The following is a 20,833-nucleotide window of genomic DNA, read 5'->3' as shown; positions in this document are numbered from 1 at the left end:
CTACCGTGGGTAGAGTCGAGAGATTTGTCTGCCGTTTCTCGCCCACTTGCGCGAGAAGTAGGGGCGGGTTCTTTCTACGTCCCTCCTTGCTTATCCAGTCCCAGGCTTTCGCTCGGCCTCTCGCAAAGCCTCGCGAGTTTTTCGAAGGGAAGCCGGGCTGGGAGGAGAGTCGGAGAAAGAGAGACTGGATGGGAGGGTCGTGCGCTAGTGCACCGTAGCTGGTTTAGCGTATGCTGTGGCTGGTACTTCTCTGTTGGGGGTGCTCTCAGGTCACCCGGATCATTTTTCCTAATGGGTGGCTGGGAGAATTAGCTGGAAGAAAACCTTGAGGGCCGGAGGCATTTTTTTCTCCCTGGCTCCGCCCTCTTCCTGTTCAGCTACCTGGGCGTCTGGCCCCCCAAGGCGGAAGGGAAAGTTGGTGGGGCTGTCGAAGAGCATTTAGCGCACGCGCGAGTGTGAGTGTATGTTTGTGTGTTCATACGCACGCGCGCGCTTCTGCATTTAGGAAACCTGGGAAGGAGCAGTGTGCTAGGAGATGAGCGGGGAAAACATAGTCTCCTATCTTTGGTACCAGACACTTGTGACTGTGCGCTGACCCTCCGCAGCCAGCCAGCAGCCTTTTCCAGAGAGGCTGTGGTCCATAGCCTCTGTTCGTTTTCACTGCAGGACCAGGCACGAAAGTAAGCTAACCTCAATTCTGAGGTCTTCCCTATCCACCCACCTTGTCCTTTCCGGCCCCCCCCCCCCAAGCAAAGTGTGTCTAGAAGGTTTCTCAGGAGTTTGCATGAAGGGGAGATGCATTTGAAAGCAGGAGATGAAAATAGCCGGATACTAAAAAGTCAGTTTTTCATGAACAGTTGCTCTGATTACCGTGTGCTTCTCGGATGTGAATTGTTTATTCATTATAAGATTTTATTAGCGAAGCAAAGGAGTACAGTATACTGTCTTTTAAAAAAAGTTTTAAAAGTTCTTCTTCCCACCATTGTGATGGGAAGTCACTTTTTCTCTTCTACGTGATAACTTACCCTGGTGTTTAAAAAACTAAGGGAAGGGTGTGAGTTAAGACCTTAATGCGAATACCTGATACGCAGTTATCTTAGGACAATTTTATTACGTCGGGCTTTTCTTTTGCTGCCACTTCTCCTTCCTGTTAATTTCCCTTTCTCCCATGCTTTCTCAGAAGTCTTGAAACGTTTTTTTGGGGGGAGAGAAGCCCCAAAATGCTGACTTGGTTTAGTTTCGGGGATTGAATGTGACTGGTGACAGTTACCAAGGAACATCAAAAGTGTATTTTGGAGAGTATTTGTCGTTTATTATGTATGGTATATAAGTGAGTAAGATATAATCATATGTAAAAATTTAAAGTTTGTTAAAAAAAAAGAAAGTATGAACTCCAGTTTTGCCTGTGCCTAGTAGAGTGACGGAAACCCTGATTGTGTAGTGATTAAGTGCTACTGCTCCTAACCAAAAGGTCGGCAGTTCAAATCCACCAGCTACTTCTTGGAAACCCTATAGGGCAGTTCTGCTCTGTCATATAGGGTCGCTATGAGTTGGAATTGACTCCCCGGCAACAGGTTTTGTTTTGTTGTTTTTTAGTAGAGTGACAAAGCCCTGGTGGCACGGTGGTTAAGAGATTAGCTGCTAAATAAAAGTTCGGCAGTTCGAATCCACCAGCTGCTCCGTGGAAATCCTATGGGGCAGTTTTACTCTGCCCTGTAGGGTTGCTGTGAGTCGGAATTGACTCCACAGCGATGGGTTATGGGTTAGTAGAGGGACAGCCCAATATGGTGTAACCTCATCCCTGGAATTGATACAGTTACCTTCTGGCTGTGACTCCATTAAATCTTGTTCTTTGTTGGGTAAATTTCTTTGACCAGTGATAATTCATGTTCTCTACTAAATCTTGAGGAGACACATTAATTAGAAATAATTTAAGATATTAAATGTTACGTATATACATTCAGCTAATATGTTTTTCCCTTTACAGGTTAAAACAAAATGAAGATTTTTTCTGAATCTCATAAAACAGTGTTTGTTGTGGATCACTGCCCTTACATGGCAGAATCCTGCAGACAACATGTTGAGTTTGATATGCTGGTGAAGAATAGGACCCAAGGAATCATCCCCTTGGCCCCCATATCTAAATCATTGTGGACTTGCTCAGTAGAATCTTCCATGGAATATTGTAGAATAATGTATGATATATTTCCTTTCAAAAAGCTGGTGAGTGTTTAAATCTGAAGTATGAGCAAAATCATGATTTGGGGTCTGTACTTAACTGCCTGAATACATTTTTTAAAAATATGAATTTATTATAGATTTGACTTACAACTGTTTGTTTTATACTTTTAAAATGTGGTACATAGAGCTGCCCTTTGGGGTTAATACATTATGACTGTTTAGTTGGGACCAGAATAATAATAACAGCTAACAATTATTGAACACTTACGTGCAGACATGTGCCAAAGTGCTTTGTATTTATTAACTCCTTTAATTCTTACAACAGTCTATGAGGTACTGTAATTAGTGGGGCAATATTCAAAATGTATAACAACCAGTATGGAACAGGCACTGACTATTGAGAACTGTCAACAGCCCAAGCAGAAGGGATGTGTTGGCCGTAATCACTTTGTCAGATTGTGGTGATATGTACCAGCTGAATATCAGCCTTATTTATTTCTTCCATGTTGGAGATGCAGAGACTGAGGCAGAGAGAAGATAAGAAACTTGACCTGGGTCACGTAGGTAGGTAGAGGCAGAGGCAGAATTTGAACCAGGCAGGCTGGTTGTTTGCAGTTTTAGTGACTGCATGCTAAACTACTAGAGGATTTGGCCATATTAGAAAGAATTGCTCTTAAGAATGGTAAGTAGAAATTGTTTTTATCAATTAGAAGAGAAATTGATCAATAGAAATTCTCAGTATTAAAGTTATCTTCAGGTTTTAAGATCTCAAAAGTTTTAACTCAGAATAGACATTTTGGTTAACCACAAGTGGATAATTTACTTTTGGTTTTATTTGGAACAGCCTAGGCTGGGACTGGTGTCGCCGGGTGGCACAAGCGGTTAAGTCCTTAACTACTAGACAAAAGGTTGGTAGTTTGAACCCATCCAGAGACACCTTGGAAGACAGGCCTGGTGATCTGCTTCTGAAAGGTCATAGTCTTGAAAACCCTATGTAGCGGTTCTGTTCTGCACACATGGAATCTGTGAGTTGGAATCGACTCAACTACAGCTAATAACAACAGGCTGGGACCTAGCCAAGTCTTAGAGTGGCATAGGTAGGGCAGTAACAATAAGGCTAAACATAGAGTCCAATATTATGCATTCCAATTTATTCCAAATTAAAACACAAGTTGTTTTAGTTCCTCTTTGAAGGAGTCCTGGTGGTGCAGTGGTTAAGTGCTCAGCTGCTAACCGAAAGGTTGGTGGTTTGACCCCACCAGCTGCTAGGCAGGAGAAAGATGTGGCAGTCAGCTTCTGAAAAGATTTACAGCCTTGGAAACCCTATGGGGCAGTTCTCTGTCCTGTAGGGTCGCTGTGAGTCGGACAGACAGAGTTCCCCTATAACTTTAAATTTTTGTGCATTTTATATAGGGTAGTAAATAAAGTGAGGGGGAGGATATTATACTGATTTAGGACACAGGTTTTTATTCAAATCATGATTTCGTTAGCTACCAGTGGTGTGATCTTGATCATATTACTTAATTTCTCAAAGCCTGTTTCCTCTTTTGTAAGCATAACAGCTACTTCCTGTGATTGTTGTAAGATTTAAATGAAACAATCTAAGTAAAGTGGCTTGTAAAATATGTCTTTGTCCGATAAACAGCAGGAGAGAAGACCAATTCTGAACTTACTCATTGTGGAAGGAAAATTAGTATTTCATGGATATTAGGAAAAAAAGATCATGGATTATATCATATAGTCCAGGAGAAAGAAATAAATCTTACCCTTCTCGCAAAAGGGGAAATAGTTACTTCATATATTTTCTAATATGTTCCTTACTGTCATTACCATCTTACCTGATAGTATTATTTTATTTGAATTTTACTTTAAAACAAAATAAAGTCCAAACCCATATGTTAACTTTCAGTGCCTTATGTATCATATGGCTACTGCCTATTTCTCTGAGCTTAGCTCCTACCCTTTCTCATGCTTTGACCTTTCTGTTCCTGGTACATGCGTAGGGGCCTTTGCATTTGCTTTCACTGTACCTGCAATTCTCCACCTCCAGCTTTTTCCAAGGCTAGTTTCTTTTGGTCATTTTGGATTCCCCTCAGTTGCCACCTCCATGGAGAGCCCTTCTCTGATTACCCAATTTAAAGTAGCTAACCAGCTTTTTCTTTCCATAGCCTTTATCACTGTCTGAAATTATCTTGTTCGTTTGTTTGTTTGTATTCTCCCTCCCTGCACTGTTGTTTATTTCACCACATTCCCTGACTCCCTGCTTTTGCCATGTTGTTGGTGACAGAATGTTTTATTCTTCAGTGATTCCCCACAATCTCAGTGCAAAGAAAGCAACTGGCATGTATGAGCCATTATGTAACTGTAAAATGAATTAATTAATTAGTGAACCAGTGCTAGAAATTGCATATTATTTTACAATATGATGGTGATTAAGTGAAATTAGAGTTGAATACTAATTGTTTTTGAAACCTAGGTGAACTTCATTGTGAGTGACTCTGGAGCACATGTTTTAAATTCTTGGGCTCAAGAAGACCAAAATTTACAGGAGGTATGATTCAGTTTTGAGTTGTGGCCATTTTTGAAAATTATCTAACTGTGGTAAAAAAATTTTTTTTTAAATTATTAGAAATATTTTATCAATGTAGTATTTGTGCATAGTTTTAGAACACTAAGTAATACTAAAAGAAAAATAGCTATCTTATTCCAGCCTTTTCTTACCTAAAAGTTAGAAGCAAATTTTAATTCTTTAGCTGTTTACTTCCATATTTCTAAACAGCATGTTTTTACTGCTGTTTATTGAGTTCTAAATTTAAATTTTATCTATTACTATTGTGAATGAGGATTTACCTTTTTTATACCCTTCCCCCCATACCCGTATGCCTACCCCCTTTCCTTTCCTCATTTTCTCATATTGTTATCTCAGAATTTTTGGTTATTCATAATTTCATGTTTACATTATAATGTCTACATAAAGTAGACATTACTACTACTAAGCCAGGTAGTATATATGATAATTTTGTTTCTTGTACAACTGTTTGTTTATTCCTGTAATTTATCATTTCTTTTTTTTAAAATTTGAGTAGTTTTCTTTGTATCTCTTCTGTTCTTCCTCATGTCTCTACAGAACCTCTCAATATTTTTCTCATAAATGTATCACATAATTTAGCAGTTTTAATTTTTTCCCTGAAGATTTTCCTGGTGCTCAGTCTTCTGTTCTAGTTTGAACTGGCTGCTCCCCTGTACTGTCATCCTTCTCTCTCCTTGTTTTTCAGATCCCTTTTTTTTTCCTTTTTCTTTGTGTAATCTCTTGTTTTGGTAGAGTATAACCTCTAGAATTCCATAACAGCCTTTATACTTTATCAATACTTTTTGAGTATAGAAATTCCAGATTGGAAATAATTTTTCCCTCAGAATTTTGAAGGTGTTATCCAACTGTCTTATAGCTTCCAGTGTTGTTCAGAAGTTTTATACAATTTTTATGCCTTATTTCTCTCTGAAAGCTCTTAGAATCGTTTCTCTTTCTATGTTCTGAAATTTGTCAGTGATGTGCCTTGGTGTTAATCTTTTCTTATTCATAGTGCTGAGTCCTTATTGACTCTTTTAGGCTAACCCTTGTATCCGTCAATTCAGGAAAGTTTCCCTGGATTAGTTCTTTGAAAATTTTCTTGTTTTTGTATTCTGTGTCTTTTTGGAATACCTATTAGTGGGATGTTGGACTTCCTGGTGAAATTCCTTATTCTCTCATTGGTCTTCTGTGTCTGTTGCTCTTCGTGAATCTTTTACTTACTTTTTTAACTCATATAGAGCTTTTTATTTGATCATATTTCTACAAACTCTCACTTGTGCTCTATCTCCATTTTCATAGTACCTTTTTCTGATTTTATGAGTTTTATTGTTTTTCTTAACCTGAGGGTATTAGTTGAAGTTTTCTTTTGATCCCTCTGTGTTCTCAGGTTTTTTTTTTTTTTTAAAGTAAAGCACTAAATAGCAGATCAGAAAATCTGTATGTTGTAGGGTAGATATTGCTGATTGGTGGGCTTCACTCTGGTGTAAGCCAGTTGTTTTCATTGGAGAATATCCAGCTGTCGGAATCAACAGATCATCTCTCTGGACTGTTCAGGGTTTCCAGAGATGGATCTTCCGCTTTCTGCCTGTATGCTGTGAACTTGGTGTGTGAGCCTTCTGGGAGCCATATAAGTGGTGGGTCCTACCATTCAGTAGGTAGAATCTTTCTGTTTTTGGTCTAGTACTGTGCTGTCTAATATAGTAACTACTAGCCACTGTGGTTAGGAGCTTGGTTGCTAACCAAAAGGTTGACAGTTCAAATTCACCGGTCGCTTCTTGGAAACCCTGTGGGGCAGTTCTACTTTGTCCTATAGGGTCGCTGTGAGTAGGAATCTACTCAGTGGCACTCAACAATAGCTACATACAGTTGTTTAAATAAATGAATTAAAATTAAATACAATTAAAAATTCAGTTCTTCTGTAGCAGTAGCCGTGCTTTAGATGCTCAGTAGTCACATGTGGCTAGTGGATACTCTATTGGATAGCACAGGTGTAAAACATTTTCGTTGTTGCAGAAAGTTTCGTTGGTGGCACTGGTCTAGTATCTGTCCTTTTCCTCTGTTGTGCCTTGTGGTATCCATACTTGGTACCTTTATGGTTCAGTTCCTTTGAGGAATGTAATTCTGTATCTAGGAGGTGAGGGAAGAGGTAGTCACTTACATGGTAGGGTGGGAGTAAAACCTGAGGGAAAGGTTGTTCTTTATACTGACTTCAAACCATTCTTGGTTGTTCTGGATCATGCCTCACCTCTGCTTTGTGTGGTACTTGGTACCTCCAGTTCCCAGACCTCTCCTGGATTCTGCAGGGTATACCACCCTGATTTTTTTCCCCTTCTAGGCACTTAGATTTCATCTTATTCAACCCTACTAAGTCTACTCCCATTCCTCCAGTTATTTTTCTGTCTTCACATTTTTGTTGACATCTCTTTATTTGCTGTTGTCCCGTCTTCTATTCTCTTTATCTTTGTAGGTTTGTTCATTTTGGTGTGTGTGAGCTTTTTAAAATTAAATTCCTTTACTGTGGTTTTAGTAGGGAGCAGAAATAAACTCATTCTCAATCCATTAAGTTTATGCTTTTTAAAACATTGTCTAAGGATATTGAGTTTGTAGTAGCTTATGTTCTTTGCTATTGTTTAGTTGTGTAGAAGACTTCAGTCTACTAGGTTCTTCACTGATGAATGTGAATGACATGTGAGACAGGCATGAGTGAAATATTTGACTATATCACTTGAACTGTTTCATGTTAAAATTTTTCTGTTAATGAGTGTTCTTCAATGTGTTTTAACTTCTAAAGAATTGTGTTTATCACAGTTTTTGGTCTTAAAATGATTATGGTTAATCTTATATAAACATTACCTAACCTGAATTCTTTTTTTTTTTTATTGTACTTCAGGTGAAGGTTTACAGAACAAATAGTTTCTCATTAAACAGTCAGTACACATATTGTTTTATGACATTGGTTAACAACCCCACTACATGTCAACCTTCTCCCTTTTTGACCTTTTTTTTTTGGTGAAAATATACATAGCCAAGGATATACCATTTCAAAAATTTCTACATGCACAGTTCAGTGACATTGACTGTGTTCTTCCAATTGTGTTGCTATTCTCACTTAAGATGAAGGCTTACAGAACAAAATAGTTTCTTATTAAATAGTTAGTATACATGTTGCCCTGTGACTATGGTTAACAACCCCACTACATGTCAACACTGTCCTTACTCAACCTTGGGTTCCCTGTCACCAGTTTTTGTGTCCCCTTCTGCCTTCTAGTCCTTGTCCCTGGACTGCTGTGCCTCATTAGCCCCATTTTGTTTTATGGGGCTGTCCAGTCCCCGGCTGAACAGTGAACTTTGGAAGTGACTTCACCACTAAGCTAAAAGGGTGTATGGGGGCCATACTCTCGGGGTTTCTCCAGTCTCTTTCAGGCCAGTAAATCTGGGCTTTTTTGTGTATGTTAGAATTTTGTTCTACATCCTTCTCCAGCTCTGTCCAGAACCCTCTGTTGTGATCCCAGTCAGAGCAGTCAGTGGTGGTAGCCGGGCACCATCTAGCTATACTGGACTCAGTCTGGTGGAGGCCTTGGTAGCTGTGGTCCATTAATCCTTTGGACTAATCTCTTCCCTGTATCCTGTTCTCTTCATTCTCCCTTGATCCTGAAGGGGTGAGACCAGTGGAGTATCTTAGATGGCTGCTCACAGGCTTTTAAGACCCCAGAGGCTACTCACCAAGGTAGAATATAGAACATTTTCTTTATAAACTGTGTTGTGCCAATTGAGCTAGATGTTCCCCTAGAGCAGGGTCCCCACAGCCCTCAGCCTAGCAATTTTGTCCCTCAGGGAGTTTGGATGTGTCTATGGAGCTTACATGACCTTACCTTGTACAAGTTGTACTGGCTTCCCCAGTATTGTATACTGTCTCACCATTCACTAACCTTAATTCTTTTAAAGTAACTCACTCAAGGGGTTGGCTCTTATTGGCTTGGCTTTGCACTTATATTACTCCAGAATATTCTTACTATTTTTTCATTACTTGAAAAAATAATATTAAGCATTCTACGCATTCTCCTGTTCTGTCTTTTTGAAGTGACGTGTGTCCTGGTGTGCTCTTTCAGGAAGCACTGGGAAAGAAGCTTGAAGCCTCTCTAGTTGCATATGAATATAAATATGCACAAATTAATGTAGAGATCTCTACAGTACTATAAAAGGTGTGCATTTGATAATCGGTATACTGATGGTAGGAAAATTCTTCCCTCTGCTTTCTGAGTTTATTTCTGTTCCCTCCTAAAACATTATATCACACTTGTTGCTTTTAAATGAGGAGTAGAGGGGAAAGCTCCAATTTGTTCCTATTCTGAAGGCAATTGTATAGCAAATCATTGGTGTTCAAGATGATATAAGAGAATTGACATTTTGTATACATTATATATAATTTTGTGTCTATTTAACACATTTAATATTTTAACTCTGGTTATCTATATCATAACTTCCCTCAGTTATTGTGAATAATCATGAGTAACAAATGAAGTAGATTGCAGAATGTTTGACATCCTTTGCTTCAGTTTCTTCATTGTGCAGGTGAAGGAACTGAGGCCCACAGGGGCCAGAGGTTGCTTAACTGATACAGCTAGGTCCCAGGCTCTTTCTATTACAGCACATATCTCTTTCTCATACATCTTAAGTTATTACAAAAAATTGTCAGGCCTCAGGAGTTCTGGTTGGCTAAGTTAAAGTTTAAAAGTGTCACACTAATGTGGGACAGGTTCTATTATTATTCCCTTTTTCAGATTAGGAGAGAGCTAGGAAAGATTGACCAGAGTCACACAGCTAATAAAAGGTAGAGCCAGGATTTGAGTCCATATCTGACTACAGAAACCAACCTCTTTTCTTTCTGCTGCTTCCCCAACACCACAACACCTCCCCCGCCAAAAGCTACTTCTTATTAGTTTCTCCTGTGTACTAGGGACTTTGTATAACCATTTATAAAGTATTTTTTCTTCCTTTTATGGTTACTTTTTGTGAATAGACAATAGCCGTATAATTAAAAAATAAAATTTTACATATATACGTACATAAATATGTACATTCATATGTATTTGTGTGTTTGTGTGTATATGTATGTAAGTAAAAGGTATACTTTAAAAAAGTTTGCTTCCCACTCGTCTCTGGTCCCAGTTAGTGGTGTGCTAGCCTGCTCATACCAGCTTGGGAGAATCAATTCTGTACATCTCTTACTGACTCTACATTCAGTGATGTAACAATTGGAGCTTGAAATCAGCCATGATGGAAGTATTTAACTATAGAAATTGACAGACAACTACAGATCGGGGCTTTTATTTTATCTATTTTGGAGAGCCAGTTTACCGGCACCACTGGTTATCCTCACTGTTGTTTCATAGTTTCTTATGGGTCCTTTCAGAGTAACTTTATGCATGTACAAGCAAGTACAGATAGTTTCTTTCCACTTTTATTTACACAAAAGGTTATACTTCTACACATGCTTCTGCATCTTTTTCACTTAAATATGTATCCTGGGGGGAAAAATACACATCTCCTGGAAATCCTTTCCTTAACGGTACACCTGCATAGTTTTTGTCACACCTGCATAGTTTCCCACTGTATGGATATAGTCCTCTTTTGATATGTGTTGGGGTTGTTTCCAATTTTTTGCTTTTACTATGCTGTAGTGAATAATTCTGTATATTTGTCATTTTGCATATTTAGAAGTTTATTTGTAAAATGTATTCCCCAAATGGAGTTGCTGGGTCAGAGGGTATATGCAATTATAATTGATAGATACTGGGAAATCCCCTTCCATAGGCTAGTGTCCATTTACTTCCCAGCAGTGTATGAGAAATATACAATTTGTAACAGTTACAACAATCGTATGGGATGGGTATTATTATTATTCTCGAATTGATTGGCTGGTACAAGACAACAACCACAACAGTTATTTTTCTCATTTTAATCATAGCTACAGGTTCAGAGAAACCAAACTTGATAGTTAAAAGGAGCATTCCTTTTTCTAATCATGCGGATAAGAGAGGATTTTTCCTTTTTAAATTTTTACAAATTTTCCTTTAGGTGTGAATGAAAAAATTAGCTGTCTTTGAATTTGCATTGTTTTATCTGAAGGAAGGCGTGTCAGATTTTTTTTTTTGTAAATCATTTAATATGAGGTAAGAATATTGGTAAGGAGCCCTGGTGGCACAATGGTTAAGTATTTGGCTGCTGACTGAAAGGTTGGGAGTTCAAACTCGCCCAGTGGTTCTGTGGGAAAAAGACCTGGAGATCTGTTCCTGGAAAGATTACAGTCTAGAAAACCCTATGGGACAGTTCTCCTCGGTCACCTGGGGTCACTGAATCGAAAATTGACTGGACATCACCTAACAGCAACAACAATGAGATTATTTGTGGGCTAGAAATGTATTGCTTATTATTCCTTATATTGACATTTTATAAACTCTGAGTATTTTGTTTTGAAATATTAACTCTCCTGTAATATTGGACCTCACGGATATTCAGAATAACAGTTATATTTATAAACTTTTTTGTTAGTGGAATATTCCATGAGAATTTTGTATATTTTCCTTCATTTATCCTTAAAGATATGTGGAATTGTAAGGTATGTGCCAAAAATAATATGAACTTATAGTGTGTTATAATTTATGAAGTACTTGCACATAAAAACCCACTGCCATCGAGTCAATTCTGACTCATAGAGACCCTGTAGGACAGAGCAGAACTATCCTATAGGGTTTCCAAGACTGTAAATGTTTATGGAAGCAGAATGCCACGTCATTCACCCACGGAGTGACTGGTGGGTTCAATCCACTGACCTTTCACTTAGCAGCCGCACACTTAACCAATTCACCCATTTAGAGTGTACAATTAAAAGATTTTTAGTATGTTCACAGATGTGTGCAGCTGTCACTACGGTCAGTTTTAGAACATTTTTATCACCTCAAAAAAAAAAAAAAGCCCAAAAAACAAACAAAAATACATTTTAACCATCACTTGCCTGTTTCTCATCCTTCCCAGCTGTAAGCAACTACTAATCTACTTTATGTTTCTATAGATGTCCAGATTCTGGACATTTGATATAAATGGAGTCGTAATATGTGGCTTCTTTCACTTAGCATAATGTTTTCAAGGTTCATCCATGTTGTAGCATATATCAGTACTTCATTTATTTTATAGCCAAATACTATTCCGTTGTATAGATATACCACATTTTGTTTATCCACTTGTCAATTGATGGACATTTGAGTTGTTTCCATCTTTTGGGTATTATGAAAAAAATCTTTCTATAAACATTCGTGTACAATTTTTGTGTGGACATATCTTTTCATTGCTCTTGGGTATACATCTGGGTAATATGATAATCTATTTAGCATTTTGAGAAACTGCAAAACTTTTTCAAAATGGCTACACCATTTCACATTCCCATTAGCAGTGAATGAGGATTTCCATTTCTGCATATGCTTACCAACACTTGTTATAATCTGACTTTTTGATTCTAGTCATCCTAGTGGGTGTGAAGTGGTGATTTTGTGATTTTGATTTGCATTTCCCTAATGACTGATACTGTCAAACATCTTTTCATGGGCTTTTTGGCCATATATGTATTTTCTCTTGAAAAATGTTTATTCAGATCTTTTGCCCATTTTTTGATTGGGTTCCTGATATTTTTTTTACTGAGTTGAAAGAGTTCTTTATATATCTGGATACAAGTCCCTTATCAGATATGATTTGTAAATATTTTCTTCCATTCTGTGGGTTTTCTTTTTCACTTTCTTGATGGTATCCTTTGAAGCACAAAAATGGTTAATTTTGATGAAGTCCAAGTTACCTATTTTTTTTTTTTTTGTTTGTGGTTTTGGTATCATAGCTAAGATACGTTTGCCAAACCTGAGGTCATAAAAATTGATCCTTATATTTTCTTCTAAGACTTTTCTGATTTTAGCTCTTACATTTAGGTGTTTGATCTATTTTGAATTAATTTTTGACTGTGGTATGAGGTGTGGGTCTAACATGTGGCTATCCAGTTGTCTTCAGCACCATTTGTTGAAAAGACTGTTCTTTTCCTATTGAATGGACTTGGCACCCTCGTTGAAAGTCGGTTGGCCATAAATGTGTGGATTTATTTCTGAACTCTCAATTCTATTCCATGGATCTATATGTTTTATCTTTGTGCCAGTACTACATTGTCTGGACTACTGTTTCTTTTTAGTAAGTTTTGAAATCAGGCCATGTGAGTTCTACTTTCTTCTTTTTCAAGATAGTTTTGTCTGTTCTGGGTCCTCTTGCCATCCCATATGTATTTTAAAATTGGTTTCTACAAAGATGTTAGCTGGGATTCTGATGGGGGTTGAGTTGAATCTGAATTGGGTAATACTGACATCTTAAGAATATTAAGTCTCCTGATCCATGAACATGGAATGTTTTACTACTTATTTAGATCTTTAATTTAGCAAGTTTTGTAGCTTTCAGAGTATAAATTTTGCATTTCTTTTCTTAAATTTATTCTGGTTTTATTCTTTTTGATGCTGTTGTAAATGGAATTGTTTTATTTTAATTTTTAGATTGTTCAATGCAAGTGTATAAAAATACAATTAATATTTCTGTATTGATCAGATATCCTGCCACCTTGCTGAACTTGTTTATTAGTTCTAATAGTTTTATAATGGATTCCTTAGGATTTTTTATAACATCATGTCATCTGCAAATAGAGATAGTTTTATTTCTTCTTTTTCATTCTGGATGCCTTTTATTTCTTGCCTAATTTCCCTGGTTAGAAATTCACAGTGCAACATTGAATGGAAGTGGTGAGATTGGACATCCTTGTCTTGTTTCTGATCTTAGGGGTAAAAGCATCCAATCTTTCACCATTAAGTATGTTGTTAGCTGTGGATTTTTTGTAGATGTGCTTTATCAAGTTGAGGAAGTTCCCTTCTGTTCCTAGTTTGTTGAGTATTTTTGTCATGAAAAGGTGTTAGATTTTGTCAAACACTTTTTCCCTGTCTATGGAGATGATGTGATTTTTGTTTTTTATTCTATTGATATAATATATTGCATTAATTGATTTTCAGATTTTAAACCAACTTTTCATTCTTGGGACAATTTCACTTGGTCATGGTGTATACTTCTTTTCATGTGTTGTTGGATCTGGTTTGCTAGTACTTTTGGAGGACTTTTATACCCATAGTTATAAGAGACATCAGTCTGTAGTTTTCTTGTGTCATCTTTGTCTGACTTGACATGTTCTTGTCAACAAAATTGTTTTCCTTTTACTTAGCTGATGGCAGCATTAGCTGCCGTTGGGCCTCCTAATCCTCGGGCAGATCCAGAATGCTGCAGTATTCTGCATGGTCTAGTTGCAGCGGTGGAAACGCTCTGCAAGATTACAGAATACCAACATGAGGCTCGTACTCTACTAATGGAGAATGCGGAACGTGTTGGAAATAGAGGACGGATCATTTGCATTACTAATGCAAAAAGGTGAGACCTTAATTACAATCATTCTTTCACTGAGGGAATTTTAATATCCTGTTGAGGTTTTTGTTAAAAAAAAGCAGGGACAGCATGGTAGCATTTAAGTATATTGTAAGTGACCTTTCTCTCTCTTTTTCTTTGCCTTTTTAATATTTAATTCTAAAATAAAGACTCACTTGAGTAAAAACTATTTAGATTGTCATCATGAAAATTAATACGGCTATTTTTTCTCACTAGTTTTTCAGCTGATTGGTATTGGGAATGAGCACACTAATAGCAGTCCTTATCAAAATAATTTTAAGTGCCTGTAACAAGATTCTGAAGCTGAATAGTGTTTTTAATTTTTTATTACTGTTTATTCCATAGTTTTCTGTGTTTCCTTTTGCCATAGTGATAGCCATGTGCGAATGCTTGAGGACTGTGTGCAAGAAACAATTCATGAGCATAACAAGCTTGCTGCAAATTCAGATCAGTGAGTATAATCCATCAGTGAAATAAATATGTTAAATTTTATAGTTATATGTATTTTCTTTACAATAATTTCCAATAATATTAATAATGATTGGTAACATTCCCTTGAATTCTCTACTGCCTCAACAAATTAGTCAAAAAAATGTGTAATCACAGACTCTTTTCTGTTTTCTGTTTATATTACAATTTTACTATTTTTCCACAAGAAAAAGTGTTCAGAAGGATAAATTAAGATACAAATTTATAATGTTTTGATGCCTCACTTTTATACTCTGTAATTTGTAAAATGAGCAAATTGTTGGTAGAATTATTCAGTATGTTCCAAATCAGAACATAAATAATTGCAGTGTATGCATTTTTAAGAAAAAAAGCTATGAAAGACATGTTTTGGAAAGTTACAATGTGGACTCTATATTAGACTGAGCTATCATTAATTAAGTGGGATAACGGTATTATGGTTATGAAGAAGATTATTTTCACTTGATAAAGCATCCTGAAGTATTTCAGAGTGAAGTACGTCTTCTGCAACTTATTCTCAAATGGTTTAGTTAAAAAAAGGGTATACATCTATATATAGAATAAGTAAATGTAGCTAATAGTGAATCTAGGTGAACAATATAGGTGTTCATTGAATAGTACTTTTCTTTCAGCTTTTCTATAGGTTTGGAAATTTCAAAATAAGTTGAGGAAAATTTTTAGTGTTATAATCTTATATTCTTGGAAATAACCAATGAAAAGTAATGGTTAGTACTGCCTGATTTTGTCCTTAAAAAAATTAGTAAAGGGAAAAATTAATATATGACATATTCAATTTCTCTGTGGCAGTTTTCTGTTTAAAATTATGATTGATTATTGGAATTTTCCCTTTATTTTATCCTTCAAGCACGCAGAAAATTACCATATTTTTAATTTGAATTAAATTTGTATAAGTTCATCGTTTATACAAGTGCAGCAATTATACACAGTCTAAATATTTATCTTGTGTTCACAGTAATAACTGATCATATACGTAATACACTATTCTAGTGTATTTAACTTTTAGTAGTTTCACCTGCCTGAATGTTTTACATAGTATGTATTCTTATGTTCTAAGTGAGAAGTTTCTCTTTAAGTCTCATGCAGATTCAGAGGTGTGAGTTGGTACTGATCCATACCTACCCAGTTGGTGAAGACAGCCTCGTTTCTGATCGTCCTAAAAAAGAGGTAAGTGCAGACGTAATTGAAGAAGATAATTGTGAGTTATTAATAATATATGCTGAGTAGGGTTAGTATTAAAATGATCACATTGCCAACATTTTCTGCCTAGAAAATATCTGGCATTTTCAAAGAAATCGATATAATAAAACACCTGGGTTGATTCTTTGTTATAAATTGTAGCTTTTATGGTATTTTCTGTTTTGCCTGCTTGTTGACATTTGTATTTTAGTTGAGTATGTGCATAACCATACACAGTTTGTATTGTTCCTGAGATATCAGCCACTTTAATGAGTGAATTTCAGTTACTTTAATGACTACTTTTATTCTATAAAAATCCTTTTTTCCCTTTTACTAGAAAAGCAGTACACTCTTTAATAAAAAATACACTCCAGTAACAGAGAAATTTTTTTTACTCATCCAAAGGGAAGGGAGACTAATTTTCAACCTTGGTTCTACTTTTTCAATAAATTTGATCAATTTTAAAGGAAAAGATGATTCTGTTGATTGTTATATGGTTTCATACGACATAAAATTCTCCATCAGTAGACTATGTTTAGAAATATAGATATAACATTTACATAATTATTTTTAAATGTGTGTGTTCTTATGTTCTGGTTTTTCATTTAACATTATTTAACATTTTACATGGCAGGTATTACCTTAGTCTATGAATTTCTTTGTAGTTAAGCTGTATTTTTTATGTAATTATCTCTGTTATGGTATTTTTACATGGTTGCCAGTGTTAGCCCCTTCTCGTTAATTTTTTTTCTGCAGCTCGATAGTGTGGCAATCTTTTGTCTTTACTTTGTGAATAAAACATTTACTTACAATAAATATTATTGCCCTAAATGAATAAAATTTTGTGTTATTTTGTTGTATGTAACGTTTGGCTGCCTTGTTTATTGATGATGAAATGAGATGTTTGTAGTGATTTCTACATTCTTCTAATAAGCAGTTTAATCTGCGGAGTTTTGTCCTCCCCACAAAATGAAGTATTTTTTCTGCAGTATTTCTGTGAACCACTTTAAATCCATTTTGCTTATAGATAAAAACTGTAAATAAAAAAATATTTGAATCAAAGAGTATTCCACTCTAAGTTTTAAGAGGTCAAGGACAGTGTCTGTTTACTGCTGAGTCCTCAAATGGTTCACACAGTTTCTGACATATAGTAAACTTTGCTTAATACATATTTGTTTAATGAATGAATGCATGAAAATTTATTGCTAAAATAAGTATCATGGTTAATTTGAAGACCTTTGGATTTTTTCCAAATTCTAAAAAAGTAAAAGTACTTTTATGGGTTGTAGTAAAATATTTAGTGCTAGGTTATAATGTGTTAATATTTTAGGATTATTTTTCTTTCATCCTTTTCTGTAGTTGTCCCCAGTTTTAACCAGTGAAGTCCATAGTGTTCGTGCAGGACGGCATCTTGCTACCAAATTGAATATTTTAGTACAGCAACATTTTGACTTGGCTTCAACTACTATTACAAATATTCCCATGAAGGTAGGTGATTCCTTTTCCTGCTATTTTGAAGGCTCTCTGCTTTTTAAATATTTGTTTAACATGTATTATTTATTTTAATTCAAACTTTACTTTTTTCCCCCATATCGTATTTTCTCTTTTGCTAGCCCACGTTCAGTGTCTTTGACCAGGTTAGTAACCATTGAAAAGCACTAAGAAAGGATCACAGAACAAAATGCTGTATTTTTCTGATAAGAACAAGCTATATGAGCTTTTTTTTTAAAATGTTATTATTTTTGTTAAGATACATTCTCTATCTTAAATTATTACTTTTTTTCTGTGATTCTTTTCCTGACAGTTGTGTTACTAGATTTTACTTACTTTGTGTACTCTAATGGATCTTTTATTTTTTATATTTTTGTTCTTGCTTACCCAGTATAAAGGTGTTTGTAACTAATAGGTTCTGACTAAGGAAAGATAGCGCATAATTTTATATTAGTTTATTACTCTGTAGCTGAAAAATGTAGATGTGAGTCTTAAGATTTTACTAATAAATTTCCTTAGGAATCTTTTGCTGCCTGTTTATTTTCATAATATTATCATTACATTGTGTAGGACCAGCACAATGCCTGGCCCATAGTGAGTGTTAAATGATTTTTTATTGAGTAGAATTGAATTGTATTGATTATGTCTACAAATATAAGGTAGCTACGATATCTAAACATTCCAATTGGCTTTCTTGTATAGTCCAGTTTCATTTTTTTGCCACCACACCATGAACAATATATTCCATGAGAAATATCATCTTTTTATTATTTTCCTTCTAATACCACTGGCTGGTTCTTTGGTAGACATTGTAGGCTTACTCAGTAGAATCTTTTAGATGCAAAAGCAATTAACAAGTAAAATAGCATAGTAGGTGTCCTTTAATATGTATCATTTTACATTAGGTATAAGAAAAATACTCTGGGAGTGACAAATACCTTGCCTTTTAACTTTGACCCTATTTGTTTGCTGCTGGTGTGACCCTCCCTTCAATCTTTGTCTTTTTGGTAAATATATAATGTTGAAATTCCTACTCACGATTTAGTGAAAACAAGTTGCCACACTTGTTTATTAGTCTATATTTGCTATTTTGTATAAATGATGTTTGCTGATTTGCTATAGGTATTTAAAGATGCTGTTTCCTTCTTAAAACAACTATTTCACTTTCAATTTATGTAAACTAATTACTTTTTGTATAAAAAATGTTGACAAGACAATGCATTTGGAGTAAAAATAAATTTCTAAAACTTCTGGATTATTCATTTATGTTAATTATGACATAAATAAAAAAATCATTAATTATTTTATTACTGCTATATAGCTGGTAATTTTTTATCGAGTTCATATTGCTGTGGAAAATATTGCATCTTTAAATAGGTTAATTACTGAGCAAACTATCTTGTTATTATTGCTAATTAATGTTGAACGTATTTGACCTCACTTTAAACAAAAAGCAGAATCAATAATTAATAACTGTTATTTTGAAAGTAAAACCAAATTATTTCAACTGTTTTAAAATTTGCTTTAAGGAAGAACAACACGCTAACACATCTGCCAATTATGATGTAGAGCTACTTCATCACAAAGATGCACATGTAGATTTCCTGAAAAGTGGTAAGTAAGAGAAATTAGAAAAAAGTCTTTTGTAAGATCTGACATATGAAAGCATATTAATAGCTGAGACCTTTAGTAAACAAACCTGCTCAACTTAATTAATGCAGCCTTTTCCAAACTTATCTGACAGTATCACGTACTAATGGCCCTGGGACTAGTGTCCTGTAGGATTTACTTTGGGAAAAAGTAGGCTAATGGAACAAATATTGAGAAAGATAGCCATTATAGTCATGTCATAGTTTCTCTTTTGTGAGCAAAGAACCCTGGGAAAGGAAGGAGAACGGAAGCAGAACTGAAAGAGTGATAGACTTACAACTCGCCTGGATAAAAAGCTGTTTTGAAATTCACATTAGTTTTTTTCCCTCTAAAAATTATTTCATTCAGTAGATCTCATCTTCAAAACCATGATTTCTGCCACTGTATCGGCATGGTTGGGGGAGAAGACTCTAGGGTTTTCGCTAAAGCTCAGCCACCAGCTAGCAAGCCCCCATGTGTTTCCAGATTTCACTTTATGCACTTAAAAATTAAAGGTACTGGATTAGATTAACTGTAGTGTTCCATAGAATCCTAAAATTAAGTGAAGTTGTAAGATTTGAAGGACATTTTAAAAAGCCTTTAAGTTTTGATATTTGGCTAAATCCTTTAGAATGTTTTCTATGTAAATTGATGCTATCAGAGAATTAAATGGTTGACTTTGATAATGTTGGATACATCTATTCAGAAGTATAATACCATGAGCTGATCATAGTATTGGTTACATGTGTAAGGAATCCTGGAACTAACCTAATATGAATTGCAAACAGAAGAAAAACTATTAATATAAATGCATATATTAATGTTTAGCAAATAAATGTAGAAAACTTGTTTTTAGAGATATAATATGTGGAAATTGCTAGGAATTTGTGAGCTAACATCAGTTTTTTAAATTTTTTTTTAAACTTAGAAAAAAGCTTAAAAATACTCTTTGTAACATAAGCTATTTCTTTAAAATAGTTGTTGATTTGACCTATAAGTGTACGTATGACACATGGACACCATGTATGAGATGCTGTGGTAGCAATAGGCACAGAGTGCTGTGGACGCAGAGGGGGTTGCATGTGATTATGCCTCTAAGAGATAGGCAAGCTTCTCTAATATTTGAGCTGGATCTTGAATGAGTTTGTTTACACTTTAGCCCAGATATCTCCGCTAAGCTCCAGATCTATATAGTTTACCGCCTACTTATCAACCCTTAGATGTCTCTAAGGTACCTAAAACTCAACATGTCTAAAACAATTTATGAGCTTTGCCCTGAACTGGTCTTCTAATGTTTCCCATCTCAGTGAATGGTCCTGTTGTTTATCCGGTTATATAGGACAGAAACCTTTGAGTCATTTTTGAGGAATCTCTCATTCTTCATATTAAATCCATCATCATATATTCTTGATTTTATCTACTAAGTATCTCAGATACATCCACATCTGCATTTCCACTACCATTACCTTCTCCCTAATCCAGGCTATTATTTTCTTAACTAGTATCACACAGTAGCCTCCTAAATGGTGTGCCTCTATCCACTCTTGACCCACTAGCTAGAATAGTTTTATAGAATACTAATCCTGACTATGTTGCCCTTAGAGTAAAACCCTCCAATGCTCTCTGTTGTCCTTAGGATGAAGATAGAACTGCTGAAATGCCTTCCAAGACCCTGAATAGTCTGGTCCCTCCGCGTTTCCAGTCCCATCTCACATCCTTCTCTTCTTCCTGTGTTACATTCATGCAGATGTGATAATTTTTTTTTTTAATGTTTTATTGTACTTCAGG

General features: G+C 35.5%; 1 protein-coding gene across 9 annotated transcripts in view; it reads left to right on the top strand.

Annotated features, from left to right (window-relative positions):
• Nucleotides 1–134: 134 nt before the first annotated feature.
• INTS13 (integrator complex subunit 13) overlaps nucleotides 135–20,833 on the top strand; it is a 43,705-nt gene continuing 23,006 nt past the window's right edge. For 5 of the 9 annotated variants that reach the window (XM_023738036.1, XM_023738032.1, XM_023738035.1 and 2 more), the window contains exons 1-8: nucleotides 165–680; nucleotides 1,988–2,223; nucleotides 4,658–4,732; nucleotides 14,043–14,245; nucleotides 14,631–14,711; nucleotides 15,823–15,913; nucleotides 17,285–17,413; nucleotides 18,946–19,030. In XM_023738036.1, the coding sequence (XP_023593804.1) occupies nucleotides 1,999–2,223; nucleotides 4,658–4,732; nucleotides 14,043–14,245; nucleotides 14,631–14,711; nucleotides 15,823–15,913; nucleotides 17,285–17,413; nucleotides 18,946–19,030 (889 nt within the window). In that variant the 5' untranslated portion in view covers nucleotides 165–680; nucleotides 1,988–1,998. Of the gene's footprint in view, nucleotides 681–1,987; nucleotides 2,224–4,657; nucleotides 4,733–14,042; nucleotides 14,246–14,630; nucleotides 14,712–15,822; nucleotides 15,914–17,284; nucleotides 17,414–18,945; nucleotides 19,031–20,833 lie in introns of all 9 variants that reach the window. The other 4 variants (XM_004383595.1, XM_023738034.1, XM_023738030.1 and 1 more) reach the window with 4 other exon arrangements.

This window comes from Trichechus manatus, unplaced genomic scaffold (genome assembly GCF_000243295.1).
Source record: "Trichechus manatus latirostris isolate Lorelei unplaced genomic scaffold, TriManLat1.0 scaffold00112, whole genome shotgun sequence".
In the NCBI taxonomy this organism is placed as follows: Eukaryota; Metazoa; Chordata; class Mammalia; order Sirenia; family Trichechidae; genus Trichechus; species Trichechus manatus.
This window is presented reverse-complemented; position numbering and strand designations above follow the sequence as displayed.